General features: G+C 36.7%; 1 protein-coding gene across 3 annotated transcripts in view; it reads right to left on the bottom strand.

Annotated features, from left to right (window-relative positions):
* The window catches only part of dgkg (diacylglycerol kinase, gamma), a 121635-nt gene that overhangs the window by 45128 nt on the left and 53575 nt on the right, over window positions 1-22932 (bottom strand). For all 3 annotated transcript variants that reach the window (XR_014207435.1, XM_082175587.1, XM_082175588.1), the window contains exons 17-20: window positions 22297-22382; window positions 16930-17019; window positions 11029-11189; window positions 7-71 (exon numbers count right to left, since the gene is read on the bottom strand). Coding sequence is in view for 2 of the 3 variants with exons in the window: in XM_082175587.1 (XP_082031713.1) it covers window positions 7-71; window positions 11029-11189; window positions 16930-17019; window positions 22297-22382 (402 nt within the window). In the remaining variant the exon portion in view is untranslated. The remainder of the gene's footprint in view (window positions 1-6; window positions 72-11028; window positions 11190-16929; window positions 17020-22296; window positions 22383-22932) is intronic.

Genomic DNA, 22932 nt, shown 5'->3' with positions numbered 1-22932 from the left:
TCTTACCTGCTGTTAAACTTCTCTGGATGTTTTTCTCTCATTAAGTGGAAGCGATGCGCTATGGATGCGTCCTGAAAGGGGACACAGAAAACAGGAAACACAGGTTGACTGCCTCTTTTTGCTAAACACATAAAATTGTTTTAAGTCTCAGGCTAATGAGCTACAGACAGTGCTGTCGGATGGCTGATGTTAGCGCCCATCCTAAATCAAGTGTTCAAAATCAGGACTGAGAGGAAACAGCAGCCCTAGGCCATACAGCATAGCCATAAAGCTGTTCAGACATGACCCAGACGATGTGGCACAGCCATCCCTGCTGACACTGATCAATGTTTAACCCTCTATGGAATGGCAACAAATTATTTTTCTTAAAAATGTTATCTGAAAAAAAAAAAACCCTCCAACTAATTGCTAGAATTAAAAGGATAGCCTCTAAAAACAAACAACACCATAAACAATAAATAATAATATACAGATTTGATGAAGACATTGTTTGTAGGATCACCCTCACAGGGAACACACATGCTGAGATGCTCCTTAAATTTATGTAGATATCTAAATTTTTCTGCTTATTTGATAAGTTAAATATATGTTTTTTTTCTGTTCACAAATCAACATTGTATAGTATAGTAATAGAGGAATATATATATATATATATATATATATATATATATATATATATATATATATATATATATATATATATAACCATTTCATTACCTTGCACTCCAGTGGAATTGCACTTGAATCAAATGGCATCAATTATATTACTGCAGTGCTTTGTTTATTTTGAACTGTTGATTATAATGCTCATATTAAGAATAATTGTGAAGGCTAATGAGTCAAGTGAATATACACCATTGATTGGGATCTGTACGATTGTTTTATGTATTCCTGATGGCAAAGCTGAAATTTTATCAGCATCATTACTTCAGTCTTCAGTGTCAAATGATCCTTCAGAAATCATTCTGATATGCTGATTTGTTTCTTATTATTTTGATTCTTTGCTTCTAATTATTTTGATTCGATCCTTTTTATGTCTATTTGCCTATTTTTATGTCAAAATAGCCATCACTAGAACATTATGGCCCGGTTTCACATACATGACTTAGATTAAGCCAGTATTAGGCTTTAGTTCAATTAGGGCATTTATGAGTAGCTTTTATTTTATAAGTAGCATTTATAAGCATTTGATGTCAGTGTAAGTTGATTTCAGTTAAAACAGCTCAAACATGCATTTTAGTCTGGGATAGCTTAAGCCTTGTCTGTGAAACCGGGGGAATATTAGTGTTAAAGTGAAACCTAGTGGCTCATTAAGTTTATAGACCGATGATTTCAAATTGGTGCTAGAGAGGTGATTTTCTCTCTGGTGCAATAAAAATAGCCATGCCTAGAAAACGAGAGCTTCTCGGGTATTAACAGGCCCCTGTTTCACATCATGAGCTCATGTGCTATGGGGGAGGGATCTGCTTTTCAGATCTGTTGCTGTGGCCTGAGGGGAAGATGATTGTGCAGATAGGCCTGTTGGACAAAGTACACAATTCTGGAAATGGGGTCACAGCTCTAGAGTGCCTGAACATATATATATATATATAAATAATACAGCGAAGCTGGATGCATAAGAGATGGTATCAGCAGGAAAGAGGCTTTCCAGAAATGCCAGAAGATGATGGGGGAGGGGGAGGAGTCAAAGAATAGGACACTGAAGTCCAGAAAATGAACAGTTGTGCTAAGACAAGTAACAGCCAAGCTTGTACACCGGTAGTGTGTACTTCATCATACTTATCCACAGTTGTTTCCCAAAAAAAAAAAAAAAACATTCCAGTGATTTTCTAGACAAATTCCTGGAAGCAAATACTTCAGCTGAAAACAAAGGTTGAGGGTTATTTAACTGCCTCAAAAAAGTACACGAAAAAAGAAAGAAGTATCCCACAATGATTATCAGCTGCCTGTACAAGAGTAGTAATTAATAAATTGTCTTATCTTGAAAATAGCTTAAAGCCACAGTGTCATTTTAAATCAACGATTTTATTTATTTGATTAATTACAATAGTCAATATTTTCAACATCAGGGTAAATAAACTCAAATAGTTATTTTCTGAGGATAATTTAATTATTGTTTTCAGGCATTGTGACCACACATTATGTACAATTTCACGAAACTGCTGTGGTTCAAAACTAATCTCCCAAGAAAATAAATACTATAATAATACAGACGTGTCATCGTCAAATATATATATATATATATATATATATATATATATATATATATATATATATATATATATATATATATATAAGCAGTTCTAAATACTTTTTTTTAACAAAAAACAACCACATCAGCTACTTATATACCATTATCCTGTCAACTTGAACGATATTGAGTTCTGCCTGTGAGGACCTAATGGCAGCTGAGAGCATAAGGGATCAAACAGCGAGTTAAAAGGTTGTTTGCTCTTGCAGCAGCAAACCAGAGCGGAATCCACTGTCAGTGAAGCAGCCTTGATTAAAATCAAAGCTACAGTGCGCAAACAGAAGAGCTAATTGATGAATCAGGTCTGCAACCGTAACTGATTATTTCTATATTTACACACGCACATGTAAAAGACAGAAGAGCTCAAAGCCACCACATCCTTCACTAGGCCCGAGCCTGAACACATTCACACACACGTAACACCTGTCTCGGAGTTTCGCTGTGTAATATAACGATGGATCTCGGCACACTGCAGTGCTCACCGTGTCACAGACTCAGACAGGGAGGAAGTGTGCGAGTGTGAGATTCTCAGGGTTTGATAGCTGCTGGCACGCCGATCAAGCCGCGAGCAGACGATGCTACGTTAGCACCTGTACTGGCTTCCTGCCCGTGCTTGCAGGTGCTGCGGCACTCACATGGGAGAGGGTACAGGAAGTATGGGGGGTTTGGGGAGGCTGCGTGGAGGGGCGGTGGACTGGCATCCCGCACATATCCAAACCACTGCTATGATGCATTGCGTTCTACAGAAGGGACTCCTGCTGTGCTCCATGCACATATGGTATCACTGAATTCAGTCAAAATATCAAAGAATAGACAATGTCTATGTGACATTTTCCAATGCTCAGAAAGTCCATGCAGGTGTTCCACAAACTGGCATGTGTGAAATTAGAAAAGTACAGAACGCACCGTACCTCAATCACCGCAGTGAATGCCAAGACACGGAACGGGCACTGCACGACACCTCGCTTTAAAGAGCAACATAACTAATGAAAAACAGGAAGCTGTCCTCAAAAAGCACTGCTCTCGTCCAATGACGTTTTTATTTCCTTTACACAAAAGATAATACAATGAAAAGCAAGAGGTTCCAAAACAACAAAATCTATTAATTATACTGGTTCATCCATTTACTGGATACATTTTTTTTTATATGATCCACTGCTGGAATATTCCTGAAAACATGACATCAGCACATTCTGAATAAGCTCAGACATGCTTTTCCTGCTTTACTTTTCCTGCAGTTCTCTTCTGTAAATGCTAGAGACGTTTGTTCTAGCAATGCATTTTAACCAACTCATGAATTCCTGTTCATGCTTACGATAGCACACAAGAGTCATGAGGCTCTTAAAAATGTAGGTCATGTTTTGTTTTGATGTCAGAGTCTCCTCCTTACTCCAAAAATGTGTTTTTTTCAATAGCTCCAATAGTTCAGACCTACATGCATTTAATATAAGGCAGAATGACATTACATATAGTTTGGGAATGCACAGATATAAATGGAAGCTTTTGTTCAGCTTCACAGTATCCCATCTGTATTGTATATTTTCTAAACTTTTAGCTGCCCACCCCTCTGGGGTTTTATGCTATGATTTATACCAAACTGTGCATTATGGGAGGACATCATGTCCTCCACTAAGACATATCCTGTCCCTATGGAATGAAACTGCGGGCTTAACTGTTCTTGGCATTCCCCCTCCACTATCTGAACAAGGTAAAGGTTGTATATCACCTCGGGGTTTGTATCATATACAGTTAGACGGCTTCTACTTATTTGTGGACAAAGTTCAAGAATTAATTCAGTCCAAAAACAGATATTGTCCTCCTGGGAGAGCATCTTTCGATGGGGTGAAGAGGTGAAGGGTATTAAGCGAGGTGATATTCAGGTCACAGTGATTGGTGTGTCCACACTGGGTTATTGTAGCACTGTACTGAGTCAGTGCCCATCTGTGCTCCTGTCAGCACGTTGGGAGCAGGTGCATATGGGACTTATCGTGAGACTGGAGGTGCGTTCGTGTGAAAGTCCACATAAGTGCGTGAGTGAATTATGTGAATACTGTCTGAATGCTCTGAATGTGTGTATGTGTAAGGTGAATGGAGAGGTGGGCCCTGTTTTCCTTCTAACTTTAAGACTGGCCAGGTGTCACTCAGCACGGCCATTCATCATGGTGGTAACCTGGTCCGATTCTGGCACCCAAACACTTCCTGTCACTGATACTTCCCCTGACCTTCAGTCCGTGCCAGTACTATAGACACAAATACACACACATGCACATGCATACACACACAGACTGACAGGCTCTAAAATAAACACTCTTATCACATAGATAAGGTTGAACGATTGAATATACCTCTTAAACGGTTGTTTGTTTAGCTACCTATTAAACCAGCGTAAGCTCTTCACAGCCAAATCACAGCCATATTACACTAGGATAGACTGGACCCTTTTCACAGTTCTGGGGTTCTCAGAAGCAGTAGTCGCCATATTTAGGTAAACTTCTATAGTGGTGAACGGAAACTACAACAAATATAATTTTTGTTCTTCCATTAGCCCTAATCGCAAAAAAAAACGAAAAAACATTTGTGTTTCTATATGACTTTACAAATAAGGCAAAAAACACTGAGATTGATTTACATTGGGCAGAAGAGAAAAAAAACACATTAAATTTGCCATCACTCCCTCAGCCGTCGTATTATGCTGCCTTCACGTGCTATCGGAATTATCGAAAATATGAGTTTCATAGTTAATAATTGGAGACAAATACCCTAGTTGTATTTTCTACTGAGAAGCTCTAGATAATGTTTATACCTGAGTTCCTAAGTTGGGCTGGCCATTAACTTTAAACATTGCGGAGGGGAGAACGATTGCTTCTGTGACATGCTTTATTCGTTTTTTTCCACTACAGCTACATCGCTTTGTCTTGTTGTTAAACTGGTGCACATTTACATATATGAATAATCATTTGAAGCATTTTGTATGTTTCATAAACTAAGCAGTATAACCAGTACCGCTGTCCCAGGGCAGAACTGACTGAAGTCACTGGAGACGAAGGTGTGCATGATACCACAGCAGTGAAAACATGATGGCAGCGGGACAGTTTTCCAAACACCCCAACCACGGGGAGGGGGAGAGGCTCACACAGATAAGTTGTTGATCTCAAGAGAGGCGATTCGATTTCAACTCTCAGACCTGGAGATACATGGAGAGACGTCCTTAAAGGCTGCTGACATGGTGTGTTTGCTGTCCTTAATTCCTCCTGAGGATTCTTTCCAGGGTGAATTGGATCACACAGCAGGATTGCAATGCCATTCTAAGATGTCTCAGAAATCAGATTCACATGGATGTAAAGCACTGCCCTCCTCTATCAGTTGGTGCTAGTTGGGGCGAAGGTTCACTCAAAGAAATATATCATACCTGAATGCATTTCTATTCATCTCAATGGTAGTTGCTAGACTAGTGCAGGGTCCTCCTGAAGTACAGTATCTTTGCTCAAAGAAAGTTTTGGGCCAATGACCTGAACTGCAACTGCATGTGACCATTCAATGGAACTGGAGGAAAATCATGAAGAAGTTGATTGGCTAATGACACAAGAACACACACAACCCCAAACCTTTCACTGATGACTATCCTAAGCACTTTTTGTACAATAGACTAATAACATGAATAACATTCTTGAAAACTTCTTGGACTTTGCACAAGTCCCACATGTGATTTCACTTTCCGCACAAATATCAGTATCTTCCCTCACACATCCGCACTCAGCAATTAAAATCCAGTCCTGTACCACACTAAGTTTCAAGTAGATAGGTCCCTCAAAGTTGACCCTTAAAAAAAACACACAAAGCAAACACGATAGTAATCCAAAAGACCCAAGTGGATGAATCAATGTCTTCTGAAACAAAACGATACGTTTGTGTGAGAAAAAGACTCCCTATTTGAAATACATTTACTTTATGCTTAGTATACTACAAATGCATTTAAATATGTGTGTACTTAATATGAATACCCTGAAATTGTACTTTTGATATACTAAATTGATATATATATATATATACATATACAATATACAATTTTGTACTTAATGCGCTTTAGTTATCCAGAAATAGTGCTGAAGTTCAACTAAAGATATACTAAAGTATATTTGACTGAGCTAAAGAGGAACTATTGCAAGTATACTTTAGGTACACTTTAAATATCTTGCATTTAAAGACTGATATTATACAGATATCATACATAGGCTTAATATTAAGAAATGTGCATTGTGCAATAAACTACAAATAATACTACAAATACAATTTTAAATAATAATATTTATATGAGTAAGTGTCAAGCGAACTTTGAAGAATCCATTTGCATTATAAAAATCAGACTCAGAGAAATAGCTTATTTTTCTAAATATCTCAATTTGTGTTCCACAGAAGAAAGAAAGTCATTCTTCTGGGACAGCATGAGGGTGAGTCAATGATGATAAACTTTTCATTTTTGGGTGAACTATCCTTTTAACATTTGTTTTCTTTCCACATGGCTATTAGTTTAGCTAAAGAGAAAATGAGCTCTGTCACAAATGATGAAATACATAATCCTGGTGATAACGGCCTGAAAACCACAAACGCCATGGATCCACACTCAAGCGTCTATAGTCGACACAACCTTCATGGATAGTGACTGGAAAATGTTGACGGCTGAAGCAGCATTACTAATGATTACATCAGGGCATGAGTCACTGCACTGCTTTACTCAGGTGTCAGTGGCGCCCAATGCGGAGCCATCTGTCCTGTCCTCCTGGACTCCCAGCACCCTGTCCCTCTGCTCCAGTGCCATGCCACACTGCACCAAACACCACAGTATCGTGATTTCACTTTCAGACACAAACGGCCCCCTACAATACTGCCTGCGTCCTCGGAATTCTTCATTCTTTCATGAACAGTCAGTTATCATATGACAGACTTTACTTTCATATCAGAAATAGTTTAAAGCAGAAGAGCAATGTTTGGATGTTTATAGTTTTTAGAAATATTAAAGGGATTTGTCAATAAAAAAAATTAACAATCTGTTATCATTTAATCACCCTCATATTATTTCAAACCTGAATGACTTTCTTTTATCTGCAGAACACAAATTTATAAGACATTTCTCAAAATATATTTTTAATGTTCCATAGAAGAAAGTCATGCAGGTTTGTAACAACATTAGGGTGAGTAAATTATGATAAATGTTCATTAGTGAACTACTTCTTCAACCTACAACTGTCTTACTTATAGTTGTCTCAGTATTTCAAAATCCAAATATGACACACTACAGTTTAAAAGAAAAAGTCTAACTCACGAGTCTGTTTTTTATATTTTATTGATGTCTTGTGAGAACTAACTTCAGTGCCAAGCCACACAAGGACCCACATGGCACAGTCAGTCCACCCCCATCACAAGACTCAGGGTTCACAGTATAGGCCATTGTCCATTCATAGTCAGCACTCCTTCATGTTACCAGCCTCTTCTAACCACCACACTGTATCATCAGATGGTCTGACACTAGGGCTGTGCAATTAATCGTAATTGATTTTTTCGATTTTGGCTTCCAATAATTATGCAAACAAGATAATCGGCGTAAAACGATTCTTGTGTCGCTGCCGCACTCCTTCCCTTCACAGCGGTGCGCTTTCGTTCCTCCCTAAAAGCCCAAACTTGACATCAAAATCAAAGTGTTGTAAAATGCAGTCTAATATTGCAAAACTTTGGGATGTGTTTGGTATTAAACAGTGTTATTAAAAGAATATTAAGCCGCAAAAGAGATACTGTTTCCAAGGCGTCCTCCTGTCCGAGACGGGGCGGAACACGCATAAGGAAAGAATGCTGTGGGTTTCATACGCGCCTAAATGGTATAATAGCCTACACACAAATATGTCGAAATGCCGTTTTGGTAAGTATCCTCTAAACACAGTCAGTTGCGTCTTAAGTGAATGTAAACGCTGAGAAAGAGCGTGCAACAGTATATTAGATCCGTGCTTTAGCTCTTAAAATGACAGCAGCCTAAAAAATCTGCAACAGTCATTACTGTTAATCAAACAACAAAAGACAAAGATAAAATCACTCACTGCTCTTGAATGAATAAACTGTTTTTAGTTTTAATAAGGATTGGTCTATATTTTATGTATACAGCAGTGTTATTTTACATTTGATTACTTTATTCAATTTATGTTGTAGTGTATTACTTATCCGAATACAACTGTTAGTACATCTTCCTGAAAAACCTAAAGCACTAATTATTTAATGTGTATTTTTGTTCTGTTGTATTTTCTTCCAGATTTGTTTGTAATTTAGTTTCTTTTTTCTTATTGTATTGCTGACTGTTTACTTGTCTTATGTAACTGTTTTCAGGAATTTTACTTACATTAATTAACCTAGTATTAGTTTTTGCTGAAGTATTGATATTTGTGAAATTTCACTGACATTTAAAATGATTCACATCATGATAATCGTGATTATGATATTTGCCATAACTGAGCAGCCCAATCTGACACAAACCTGACCAAAATTAACTACTGCCTCTTTACGGTGCGTCTGTCTTTTAATTAATTAATTAATTAATTAATTAATAAATTTTTACATTATTTAATACCAATCATTGAACATTTTCTATACATCAAAGAATCCTGAAAAAGGGTGACACTGACAATTATTTTTTTCCCCATCACAGATATATATATATTTTTTAAATAATATCAAATTAGAAAATAATTTTTTTCAATATACAGTTTGTACTGTATTTTATATTAAAAAAATGCAGCACTATATATACAGTACTGTGCAAAAGTCTTGAAGTCAAAAAATGGTTTTAAGACAGTTATTTATATCGTTTGCTGTAGAATGTCAGTAGGAAATATCAGTTTACATTTCCAAACATTCCTTTTGCCATTAGTTGTAATAATCCAGTGATATTTTTATATGCACAAGGAGTCTGACAACAGCAGGTCTGCTCCACACGGAGATCTGATTTCACCATCATCGAGTCTGTCTGTGATTACATGAAGAAATAGAAAAAAGTGAGACAGAGTAAATCCAGAACAATGGTGGCAACATTTCCAAGACGCTAGAACAAACCTTCCTGTAAAGCTACCTGAAAAACGATGTGCAAGTCTACCTGGACAAAAGCGGTCTTAAACACCAAATATTGATTTGATTTAGTTAATAGAAGTTAACTGATAAATACAATCTATTTATGACATTAGTTTTGAAAGCATCCTCACTTCACAGCATTTTTACACAAGCGTCTAAAACTTTTCAGTATCGTAGCTTTGCAGGTCTTTCTTCAAGCATCTTGGAGACGTTCTTCTACATTTAGTCTGTTTTTTCTGTTTTCTAGAAATGCAAGCTGATATTTCCTACTGACACAAGCAAAAATAACTGTGAAAATACTAACATGCCTAATACTTTTGCACAGTACTGTATATATATATATTTTTTTAAGTTACATGAAGTACTGGTTTGTTAAGTATTATATAATATGTCTTTAATGATTTTTAATTTCTCATAGAACTAGAGAGCTACATTTATCATTTGCATACTTCAACAATTTCTCAAGGCTTCTACAACAATAACTCCTATGTGGTTCGTGTCGTTGGCTGATGAGCACACAGTCTGTATGGGAGACAGTGGGACACTAAGCTGAGTTACATAACAGCCCTGAAGTGGCGCATTCCTTTGACTTGTTTTCATGCCACCTTGCGTAAAGCTAGCATGTACCTCCTGCCACTCTTCACACCCATTTCAAGCAGGTCAGGTGGCCCGTTTCAGGTCGTGTCACTATTTCTGGCCATTCTAAATGTGGCCTGACTACTTGGCACATTTCAGCGAGATAAAACAGCTATCATCCAACACACCTGGGATTCGGCTGATTATAATAGAATATTGGACATTTTTCAGAAATGAAAGCAGACTTACTATTTATAGCGACAGGTTCTAAAAACAGGCCAGAAATAAATCATTAGCTAAACAAGGGGAGGAAGACAGGCTCACGGAGACACACCTGGTCCCAGTGTGGCCAGATTGTGCTAGCGAAAGAACAGAAATTCATATAAAACCTCCTTGGCATTCATTCCTGCATCGAATTTTGTTTTCATCTCAGTTAGTTATTCCTCTCACTGTATAATTGTGGAAGGTTCTGAATATTTTTTTAAGTCAGTAACTTCTTACAGTAACAAAAAGTGACCATCTATCCACCTGGCAAAACCACTTGAAAAAAATAACAATAATAAAAAAATCACTTATTCATTTGTTATATAATCTGGTTTATAAAAAGAAGTAGAAAAAGATTGCATAAGTAGTTTGACATTTAACTGCTCTGTTAATAAATGCTTGATGATAGCAACAACATGGGATATAACATTTGAACAGAAGAGGGTTGCTAAGCAACTGTGTGTGAGAAGGAGAATTCTGTCCAATGATACACGAGTCACAGGCATGAAACTGCTTCAGACGCAGTAAATCACATCAGCAAAGTTTGAGCATGTTGTCGTTCCTCTGACAACGATAATTAATTCTAATGCTACATGAGAAAACAACGTTTAATTAATCACAAATTACTTTTAGCCTCAGGCTTTGGTAAAAAATACACACTCATAATAGGGAATAAGAGATTTTGACTGATGAATGAGTGTGGTTAGAAAGACAGGAGGAGGTTTCTGTAAAACATCTGATATAACAGCATTTTCAGGAGTTCTGATACTATAATGTTGAGTCTCTTTGAGCTGCAAGCATTTGTGAAAAAAACTGTAGTAAATTCTCACCACTCCGATGGAAAAGTAGTTGTTCACTATGCTGTAGGGTACAGGATCTCCCTTCTCCTCCTTATCATCAGGGACAATGTCGATGTTCCAGCGGTCAAGCATCAACTCGGTGCTGTGCTCAATATCCCTGAGGAACTTAACCAGACTGCCTCCTTCATAGCCTGTCAATCACAACACAGACACTGCGTGAACCTACATAACACAAAGGGTTAATTATAAAGACTTGAATTAGCCACACTAGAGCTGGACGATTAATCTTTAAAAGATCGTGATCTCGATTATTGCTAAATGACAATGATTCTCCTTTCTATGTCTATTAAACCTTTGACAAAATCACACCGGAACATTGGAATCTGTGTTCGCACTGCCACTGATCCAGAGAGAAAGCAGTTGTCATGTACAGGTATTAAACCACTTTGCAAACAGTCTTTTCAAACACACAGTATCATTATTTCTGTGTTACAAATATTCATATTATCACAGAAGAACTGGGATAAAAGTTTATAGTTCGGTTATGAACACTGATGTCTACGGAAGTCAAAATAGACTAAATCACCTTTTAAAAGTAACGCCAAATCGTTTTATATCGTTATGACAGCAGTGGCAACAAGTGATTGTTACAGAAAATGTTTTTGTCATTGAATCATTCATTCAAGAGATTTGTTTAAAAACACGATTCATCCAGTTATGAAACAAGTGAAGTCTTTTTGAGTGAGTCATTGAATCATTCATTCAACCCCGATTAAAAAAAAAATCATTCAAATTAATTAAACATTTTTAAATTGACTGCAGCAATTATTTGGTCAGAACCTCTAGTAAATTATGTAATTTTGTTTACTTGTCTATTCAGAATCGTGGGAGAATCATGACATGAAGAAATGTACAAAAGCTCCCTTTTCTCTATGAACAAGAGTGTGCAAGAGTCCATGCATAGAAAAGAAGAATAAAACAAGCACGATTCAACTTTTGTTCTACTCATGACAATGAAAGACAATTCCAAGGTTAACATAGCTTAATTAAAAAACTCAACACAGCAAGATCAGATGATTAAACTTGCCAAAGTAACACAATGTTGTGAAAGTATAAAGCTATCTCTATCTCTCTATCTCAGATAGACCAGAAGTCATTCTCCAAACAGTTAATGGGCCCATTTGACTTCCATAGTATTTTTTTTTCCATACTATGGAAGTCAATGGAGCCCATCAAATGTTTGATTACCCATATTCTTCAAAACATCTTCTTTTGTGTTTAGCAGAAGAAAGAAATGTATAGATGTTTGGAAAAACTTAAGGCTTAGTAAATGATGACCGACTTTTCTTTTTGGGTGAACTATCCCTTTAAATTGAGTCCATTTCACAAACAAACTGATCGTATGACTTAAGAGGATTAGGAATATTAGTCGTATAGACCACTTTTATTATACATTTACGGTGCTTTAGGTCAATTTTGAAGGTCCATTCATTGTAATTGCATGCAAAAAGAGCAACTAGTACATTATAATTTTGTTGAGAAATTAGAACAACATGAGGATGAGTAAATAATATATATATATATCTTTTTTTTTTAAGTATCTATTATATCACCAATGGGTTGAACACCATGACCTGAGAAGATTTTTTCAGTGCTTGGCAACCCTTCTAACTGACATGAAGGGATCCTTCGAGAGGATACCTGAGGTGAATGAACTGCAATTACTTCCCAATTGTAATGGGAAGGATACAGAGGCTTCTTGTTATCATAATCATAGAGGTGCCATCTCTTAATGAGGCCATCATGCTGTGAGTCATGTGGGGATATTGACTCCCAACTGGTAACCCAAGGAGCAAAATATAACATGTGTGAAGACACCAGGTGCTCACTCTGCCTTTCTGGACCAGACATGCAGAGACTTCCAGTCGTACGTTACACGAACATACGCTCACATGGCACCTCTTCACTGACTACAGGTGATACACCTTTCAAAGTCAATCAACTCACATGGAGAGAAAAAAACAGCATACCAGCCAAATGAATTTAAGAATACACTCATGCAAAACCTTACCCGCTGGAACAAACCGCACACATGCACACACAGGAAACACTGATACGAGGCCAATTAATTCAGCAGCCTCTACAAGGCCATCCACACCTGTCTTACAAGCAGACGCAGGCTCACTGATGCATATCATTCCATCATAAACTACTGAATAAACCCAAATATCGAAACAAGAACCCACATATGCAATCACACGGGAATGTATTAGTGCAGGCAAGTGATTGGAAAGTCTATACTGTATACTCAAAGCACAGTTTATTTATCTCTTGTTAGAAATGACTAACTAAATTCATTTTTAAACAATTTTTAACAGTGTTGTAATCTTTAACTAAAATTAAAATGATAAATGTTTTTCGGTAACTGAAATAAAATGAAACATAAATATTAATAGAGAAACTTAAAAACCTTAAACGAAAATTAGAAATGTTGCCTTGGCAATAAATAAATAAATAAATAAATAAATAAATAAATAAATAAATAAATAAATAAATAAACAAGTTTAAGTAGTAAAATTCTTAAAACTAAATCTGAAATAAAAATAAAGCTAAACAAAAATATTATAAAAAATTATAATAAAAATGACAGAATACATAAAACTGAAATTAAAATGAAAATGGAAAAAAAGCTAATTCAAAATATTAATAAACAATATAATACATACTTCTAAAATAGCACAGCCTCTTTAAGGGATAGTTTGTGCAAAAATAAAAATCCTGCTATTTATTATTTATTCAACCTCATGTTCCAAACCTTGTGGATTCTATGGAAAAAAAAATTATGTATTGGATACTACAGTGAGAACTACAATGAATGAGGAATGTTCAAAAGTTTTCAAGCTTCATAAAAACAAAAAACAAAAAAAAAGCAGCATAAAAACAAGTCTATATTCTTATATTCTATACGCTATATTCTTAATCTTCAGAATCCATATGACAGCTTCATGGGATGATCAGTATTCACTGATAATGTTGACATCCACCATCTTCTAGACTAGAGAACTCATGAAGTAATGATGTCCGATTTGTAAACAAATGGTTCTTTCGGGTTGGATCTTTTTAATGAATCAATTTATTAGGTTGACAAAACTGGCATGAGTTGTTTTTAAATCTCACTAACACACTGGTCTGTTAGTACTACAGATTCAAAAGACTTGGATAATAGCTATGGAAGTAAAATAATGTCAAATGTTTTTGAAATAAAAAGCCTGTTGAATTGCACTACTTGAAAAAAAATAGGCATTGCATTAACCATGCTTGCATTTTAATGCATTGCATTTTTAGTGCTTACATTTTTATGGGCTGAAATTCAACATGGTTGAATATTTAAGCTGTGAATATTTCAATTAAAAAAAAATTCAAACACCTTTTCATTATTAAAAATTCAATAATCCATATTCACCTTTCATATTTCACTTCCAAAATATTCAAACTGTTTAAAAATACAACCAATAATATTCAACAGGCAATTTTCGGTCCATTTTATTTCGCTTTGCAAATTCGCTTCCACAAATTCAGTGGTTCAAATTCGACAGTAAATTCAACATTGACGTCCAGGAACTGCAGGAAAAGCAGTAGATTGCCGAGCATACTCTCCATCTGCTGTTAGTCGACCTCACCAGCAGATGGTGCAAAAGCGCGTGTTGAAGACCAGGAACAGTTAGAACAAGTCATTCATTCATAAAACTCATTTACAGCAATGTAAGTGTATTTGTGATTATTATGACGGATGTTTTATGTTAAATTCAGTGTCTTCACGGTTACTTTTCCTGTGTAGCCTACATGCATCTTTCTCTACCGTGAACAAGATTATAATGTTATTCCCCGATGCGGATGTACAGATCCAATGTTACATTTTTGAGGTTGACATATATTTCTCTTGGTTGTTTAGTTGCCTTAACTTTATATTGTGGCGATGTGCTGCATGCAGGCTATTAGGGTTTCCCTCAATACTTCAGGATTCCTCTGCTGGACATATACAACGCTTAACGTAGCTTAATGGACTACAGTGATGTAAAAGATCAAACTCGCAGGCAAACAGATGGAATCAGAATAACGCGTAAAGCTTAATTCTGAGCGTTTCCCAGTGATAGATTGGCATACAGATGGCTTGATGTTGGACATTCGCACATTTAGGGACCGTCTCTAAAGTGTATACGACTTTGGTATACACGTTTCTAACTCCGATAGCATTTGAATAGAACGACTTACAGTCATAAAACCAAATGTAAAGTGTTCATTTAGTGTCAGGCATACTGCGCACCCTTTGGATTTTTGATATTTATTCAAATAAATTTAAGTTTGCTATTGAAGTTAGAAACGTGTATGCCAATGTTGTATGCAACTTTAGAGACGGTCCCTAAATGTGCTAATGTCCAATGTCAAGCCAATTTTACATTTAGTCATTTAGCAGACGCTTTTATCCAAAGCGATTTACAGTTAAACTAACAATAGGAGGACAATATGCAAGTGCTGTGACAGTTTAAGCTAATGGAATACACGTATGCATACTATATATATATATATATATATATGTATGTGTTGATTTTATGCCAGTAAATCACGAAACGCTCAGCATGAAACTTTGCGCGTTAAGTTCATATTCTGAGTCCATCTTCTTGCCTGTAGCCTATACAATAGCCTACAACCTACTTCCCTAATAAGGTGCAAGATTGGTCTTTCATATCACTATCAACGGAAGGGAAATCCTTGAGTATGAGGTATTGAGGGAAACCGATTATAATCCTGTTCATGGTAGAGAAAGCTGATGACATAGAATACACAGGGAAAGTAACAAAGAAGTTATTGAATGAAACATAAACACAGCTTTTGTGTGTTTATCATCTTTTCCGCATATACTGACACAGATAATCATTTTCATTTTATGAATGAATGTCTTCGTCAACAACAAGCGCTTTTGCACCATCTGATGGTGAGGTCGACTAACAGCAGATGGAGAGTATGCTCGGCAATCTACTGCTTTTCCTGCAGTTCCTGGACGTCAATGTTGAATTTACTGTCGAATTTGAACCACTGAATTTGTGGAAGCGAATTTGCAAAGCGAAATAAAATGGACCGAAAATTGCCTGTTGAATATTATTGGTTGTATTTTTAAACAGTTTGAATATTTTGGAAGTGAAATATGAAAGGTGAATATGGATTATTGAATTTTTAATAATGAAAAGGTGTTTGAAATGTTTTTAATTGACATATTCACAGCTTAAATATTCAACCATGTTGAATTTCAGCCCATAAAAATGTCAGCACTAAAAATACAATGCATTAAAATGCAAGCATGGTTAATGCAATGCCTATTTTTTTTCAAGTAGTGCAATTCAATAGGCTTTTTATTTCAAAAATATTTGACATTATTCTACTTCCATAAATAGCACACAGGCTATTTTTGTGGCGTCAGCACATTATTCAAAGGTTCTTCTTTTGTGCTGATAAATGATGACAATTTTGATCTTTGGTTGAACTATCCCTTTAAGTGTACACTCAACTGGCTTAACTAACTGGGCAAGTGCTTGTCGCGGTCATCTGTGTGATGAAGATCACAGAATGAAAATCCTGAAAGCAAGTGTGGTCTCAACAAATCCTGCCTTCTCATTCATGTGACTGGAGCATTCAACGAACTATGATGAAGTTTGATTATTACAGTCTGACCTTCTGTTCAGGGTTGAGTGTGGAAATGTTTAAAAGTTTTTAAATCCTTTTGAAGGGTTTATACAGGATTGCATTTAGATTCAAAGAATTCAAAGCCTAATCTCAACTCGAGTGGTTCTGTGAAGGAAAGCCCTTTAAGTTTTATTTCAAAGGCCTTAAGTAATTCCCTCCAACTGCTGGTGGAGTCTCTAGTTTTTTCCTCACCTCCACCCCAGCGCAGGCAGCGAGCGAGGTCATTCCCAGTCCCCAGCGGCAGGATCGCAACAGGAGGATGCCGGGCAAAATTGGCCTTATCTGTTGAGAAACAAAGAGAGCTATTAAAGCTGCTGCTGCATTTTTAACTAGTACATCAAATATGATTATATTTAATGGATTCGCACTACCACTCAAAATGTGTTTTTGTGTCTTATGCTCATCAAGGCTGCATTTATTTGATCAAAATACAGTAAAGAAAACAGGATTCTAAGATGAATAGAAAGTTCAAAAGATCTGCATTTATTTAAAATAGAAATCTTTTGTAACATTATAAATGCCTGTACTGTCACTTTTGATCAATTTAAAGCATCCTTGCTGAATAAAAGTAGCCTATTCGTTTTTTTACTGACTAAAAATCTTACTGACTCATTTTGACTAGTAGGCTAAATTACATTAATATGGAACTATATGTTATTATTGTCCAGGCTTTAAAAATTACACTCTTTTTTAAACAATGTAACAAATAGAGGTGTGAATCTTCACTTCACAATTCGATTCAATTATGATTCAGAAGGTAACAATTTGATTATAAAATGATTCCAGAGGCATCACGATGCATCTCTTCCTCAAATTCTTTCTTTAATAATAATTACTATATTATTCGCCACTAAAGAGAACTAAATTCGGGATTGCAGGCAGCTTTCTGTGCGCTCGCTTCAGGGTGTGTGTCAGTCAGCGGGATTAATGCATTGAAATCTTTTCATAACTGTTTAACATCAAGCACGCCCTGCACTTTATTTTCACACTCATGCATGTTCTGTTCATAAAAACCGAAACATCAGATGCAAGTGCTTTATTTATATATAATAAGAGTAGCCTACTTTACAATAAAACAGTGCATTTATATGTATTATGGGCCTATTTTAAAAAATGTAATTCTTTTATTTTCATGCATCGATGCAGAATCGTTCACATCAGCATTGCAATGCATCATAAAAACAATTACCGGTATATTCCACAGCTCTAGTAACAGGGTCTATATAAAGACATGCACTAACATTGAAGTTAGGTATACAGCACTGGATAATGTCTTCTTCATTCATAAATGTGTATCATTCCCATGTAATATCCTTACAATAATTCACACATTAGATTTGTTTGTTTCTCTTGTTATGAGACACACAGAACAGTGCGTGCTATCCGCAGAAGAGAGTCAATGATGAACTGTATCTTTCTGTCCTCACGCTGATGGTCCCTGTGTGGCTCATTGCTTTGTGCAAAGGGACCGCGGGGACGTTGTTTTTGGTGCTGGTCCGTATGGCGCGATGTACTGCCTAACCGCAGGGGCTCTCTGAGTAATCGTCAGCAGCAGTCATTTTATAATACCAGTCAAACTCGTGTGGGTGAACAACAAGCAAGGGCTGATCGCAGAGCGGCTCTCATTCAAAAGCTGCTCCTAAATCATCACTTTAGGGCAGTTAGAAGGACAATCTCCCACGTGTGTCCCTGTCAGCCTCAATTTGCCAGCCTAAAGATTCTCTAAGGCGATGAAGAGCACATCACTTCTGATCTGAGTTCAGGTTTCAGTACCATCAGCCAATTGCAATTTCAAGCCAAAGGTTTGGAGACCAAGCTGATTCTAAATCAGCACTTAGCGGCGATATCTACCACCGCCCACACAAGGTTCCTCTCCAGCACTCATCCATTAACATCAATACGGCTGTTAGGAGGGGGAAAGACAGGCCATTATATCTCCACTGTTATCCTGCATTCACTCATATGAAAGAGGTCACAGATGAGTCAATGCTCTTCCTAGAAACAATGATTTGTCTTTCTGATCTTTCTGATGGTTAAACGTCATGATTATATGTGCCTTAAATAAGAGCCAGTCTTGTGTCAAGTACGTCCTAATGTTCAGATGTTTGAAGCTGAATTGGTCGACATGCTTTATTGATATCCTAGGGGAAATGCAGATGGAATATAGCAGCAAATTTAAAGTGCAATCAAGTCACTTTTATTTATAAAGCGCTTTATACAATACAGATTGTTTCAAAACAGCAATAAACAAGGAAATAACAGAATCAATCAGGGCCGGCGCGTGCACTTCTGCCGCTCTAGGCGAAAAACATTTGTGCCGCCCCTAGGGCTGGTCCGAATTCCATTTTTTGAGCTTCGAAGCTGCGGTAGTAATGAACATCGAATATTCAAAGCTCGATAAAGGCAGGAATCTCTATGTGTCTATGTCCGTTTGCATTTTGATTATTTCGAGAACCGTTCATCCAATCGACTTCACAGGGGAGTGCAGTGTAGCATTTGGTGGTGCAATATAGATGGACACGCGAGACACGACACGTTCAGAATTAATAAACTTTTAGTAAACTACAGAACACCGCGAGCGGGAAGCGGCGCACCTCAAGCGGGCAGGGCTTATATACTTGACGCACGCTGCACTAGCAATATAAAACGCACACACACATGTCTGTTAAATTAAGCAATACTTTAAGGTAGTCTATATTTTTCTGACTAAGGGACCGTTCGGTATTTATGGAAGGGGCCACCGGAGGAAAATAGGGGAGGGTCTATATAAAATAGGGGAGGGATTACTAAAACAAAATATGTTTTAGTAATTCTTCTATAAATTACACTGTGCAAACCAAAAGATATATACCCACCGGATGAATAAAGATCGGCCTCCACAGAACATAAAATATTATTTTTATTTTATTTTTCGTGTTCGCATTTATGTAAAAAAAAAAAAAAAAACAATGTTACGGGCGTGACAGTTCTCCATTACGGACATGACTGCTCTGAAAGCGACTTTAAAAATTTTCACAGAGACCTCAAACAGAAAGCACAAAGCCTTTCTTTAAAGTGAATTTCGTTTTTTTATTAATTGTATCTTAATTTTAATCAATGTTTCATCTGGATTTAATAAATAAGAAGTAAATATAGTAGAAAATAGATAATCACGGAGGCGCGGGCGAGTGAACTGGACTCTTGTCTCATAAATGAACCGAAACTCAGCGTAAGGTATGCTACTTGCCTCACAGACCTGAGAAATATATAGAAAGCTTGAAATGTCTACTTTTAAACAGAACAATTAAAAAAACAGACTGCTTTCTGCTTATGAAATGTGCATTTCTCTCTGGCGCGTTCTGAGAAGATCGCGACGCATCGTCAACTTCATCTTTGCAGTTTCCTTGCTATATTTGACATATTAATAATCATTACTTTTGGTGGTTCTTTGTGACAGCTTTTAGATGCTTTATTGGCAGCGCCACCCACATGTTCACCATCAGCACCGAAAACATGATTTTTTTCAAATCTAAAATCAAAAATCGTGATACGAACCGAATCGTAGGTTTGGTCTATCGTTACAGCCCTAGTAAGATGAGAAAGCAAGAGTTTATGGTTTAAAAACAAAACAAAAAAAACAACAATGTCTATCTGAACATCTTTGCCAAGCGCAAACCAGTACAGAAGTAGGCTAATCAATAAATTATTGGGGAGGGTCATGCCTTTTTTCACAAACATTTTGGAGGGTCATTGAAAAATGTATTGCTGGCGAAGGGAGGGTCATGTCTTTTTTGACAACAGATCTCAAAACTCCTCCGGTGGCCCCTTAAATAAAAAACGAACAGTCCCTAACAAATTACTGACACAGTAAAGGGTAGATTTAAATTAAGAAAAACAAAATTTCAATAAAGAAAAAAAAATAAAAATAAAAATAAAGAAATTTAAATAAAGAAAAAACTAAATTTTAAATTTAAATAAAGAAAAAACGAAATTTAAATAAAGAAAAACGAAGTTTACATAAAGAAAAACGAAATTAAGTTAAATTAAAATCGAGATTAATTTAGATTGATAATAATGGGTAAAAAGGCTAATAGCCTATATTTTGTTTCTATTGTTATATTTTCCACAATGTCAAAGCAACGCAGCTTAACCCAAAACACAAGCTCAGGCATGCACTTCTGTCCATACAAACTCCGCTGTTCTGCGCTCTAGCCAGAGAACACTCCCGTTGCAGGAACACTTTAGGCCAAGAGGAAGCAAATATATACATATACTATATGCGTAGGTGGATGTGATCGGGGATTTTGGCTGTGTAACATTTAAAGCCACTTAAATTAACGAAATGACTCAAATAAAGATTTGTTCATTTTTATGAACGAGATCGAACAAGAGAGTCAGTAAAATTATCCGAACTTCCCAACACTCAGTCATGAGTCATGACTCGTGAGAGCAGGGGGCGGGGCGGGGCGGGGCGGGGCGGGGCGGGGCGGGGCGGGGCGGGGCGGGGCGGCGCGGGGCGGGGCGGCGCAGGGCGGCGCAGCGGCAGCTCAGCAAATCATATAGCCTATTTTGTGAATTGTTCATTCCCGATTGGTACACATTTTGCCGCCCTTACAAAAGTGCCGCTCTAGGCAATTGCCTAGTTCGCCTATATGGACGCGCCGGCCCTGGAATCAATGATACAAACTTCATCAAATATAATTCAAATTCTGCTGTAAAGCATCTCCAAAAAGACAGTGGTGATATTTGGGTCAGTTCAATTCAGTTTAAATACAGTGTAAAGTTCATCAATTAAAGTGTAACAACCTTCTTTGTATTGACTGAGAAATTCACTTTTATTTGTCAACAAAAGTTTTTTGTGCATGTTCATGGTAATCCGGTTTGAAATGTTGATTTTTTTCAGGTTTTCTGTTGCGGTGTTCTCTCCGTATTTATGATTCTTTGCAGCATTTAGCCACTGCGATGAATACTTCACTGGAAATTTCACTTCACTTTGAATTCTTGCACATGGGAACAATACAAGTCGACACCATTATGACTAAAAGTTTGCTAAGAAGTATTTCCTACAAGGCGGTATTTGACTCTGGTCAAGCGTAAACATAGCAGACTGGTGGGACTGGCCTCGGTAACATGCCTAGTGCATTATGGGTGTTGAACCTATTTGGCAAAAGGAAAGACAACAGCCTTTTTTCTCTGCTTTCTCTAGTCAGGTAGCACCGATTTAAAAATTCACCTTTCTACTGTATAGGCAGCCAAGGTTTATTTAAAGCCGATTTTTCTTTTAAATCCAAACTGCAAGAAAAGACATATTCTGTACCTCAAGTGAAAGCTTTTCTTTGGTCATATCATCAAACACTAATCTTGAAAGATAAAAATGATATTTAGTAAACCAGAAATCACTTTATTTTCTCTACAGAGCAGCTGAAATGCAGTCAGTGTAAAGTCCCAATGCGAGCCTACTGTTGCAATTCGAATACATGTACAGTGTTACTGCTAAATTAGTCAGATGGTCTATTAAGTCCATGTAACCATGTTAATTATTACAGCTCTGGAAAGCACTGATGATGGATGCGTACTCACCAATGCAGTCCAAAATCCACCCCACTGATCCATCGCCTCCACAGGCCAGCACACGGAAATCAGGCACGTCTCGAAAAAAGTTGAGCCTGGGAGACATAAAAACAATGAGAATGATCATCATTCCCCAGTGGCTATTCACAGTTTACTGTTTAAAGCAGTATGTTTGATCTGAAGGATGTTATAGAAGATTTATGTTATTCCCATTCAGTGTCATGGGAGCAAATCTCAAAAAACAAAAACATCTCTTCCTTTTAATCTCAACTAAAGCCTTTTTTGACTGTGAAGCCAGTCTTACATTTGATCCTAAATTTGCTCACTCTTTATTTGTTTGTGAAGTGACCTTAAGCTGTGAGCAAAGCACTGAACGAATAAAGCTTCTCAATTTCTCACTAGAGACAAAAAATTAAATAAAATAAAAGAATAATCAATTCAATTTATGTCACAGATCAGAAACAGAAGACAAACTGCAAAATCAAATATATTAAACATTAAACGTTTTGGTCACTTAACAATTAGGGTCCAATTCTCACTATTGATTGACTATTAACTACGACTTTGCCTGCTTTGCCTGATTACTGCTTATTAATAGTTAGTAAGGTTGTTGTTAAGTTTAGTTATTGGGTAGGATTAAGAGAT

This window comes from Leuciscus leuciscus (assembly GCF_965113295.1).
Source record: "Leuciscus leuciscus genome assembly, chromosome: 7".
Lineage (NCBI taxonomy): Eukaryota > Metazoa > Chordata > Actinopteri > Cypriniformes > Leuciscidae > Leuciscus > Leuciscus leuciscus.
This window is presented reverse-complemented; position numbering and strand designations above follow the sequence as displayed.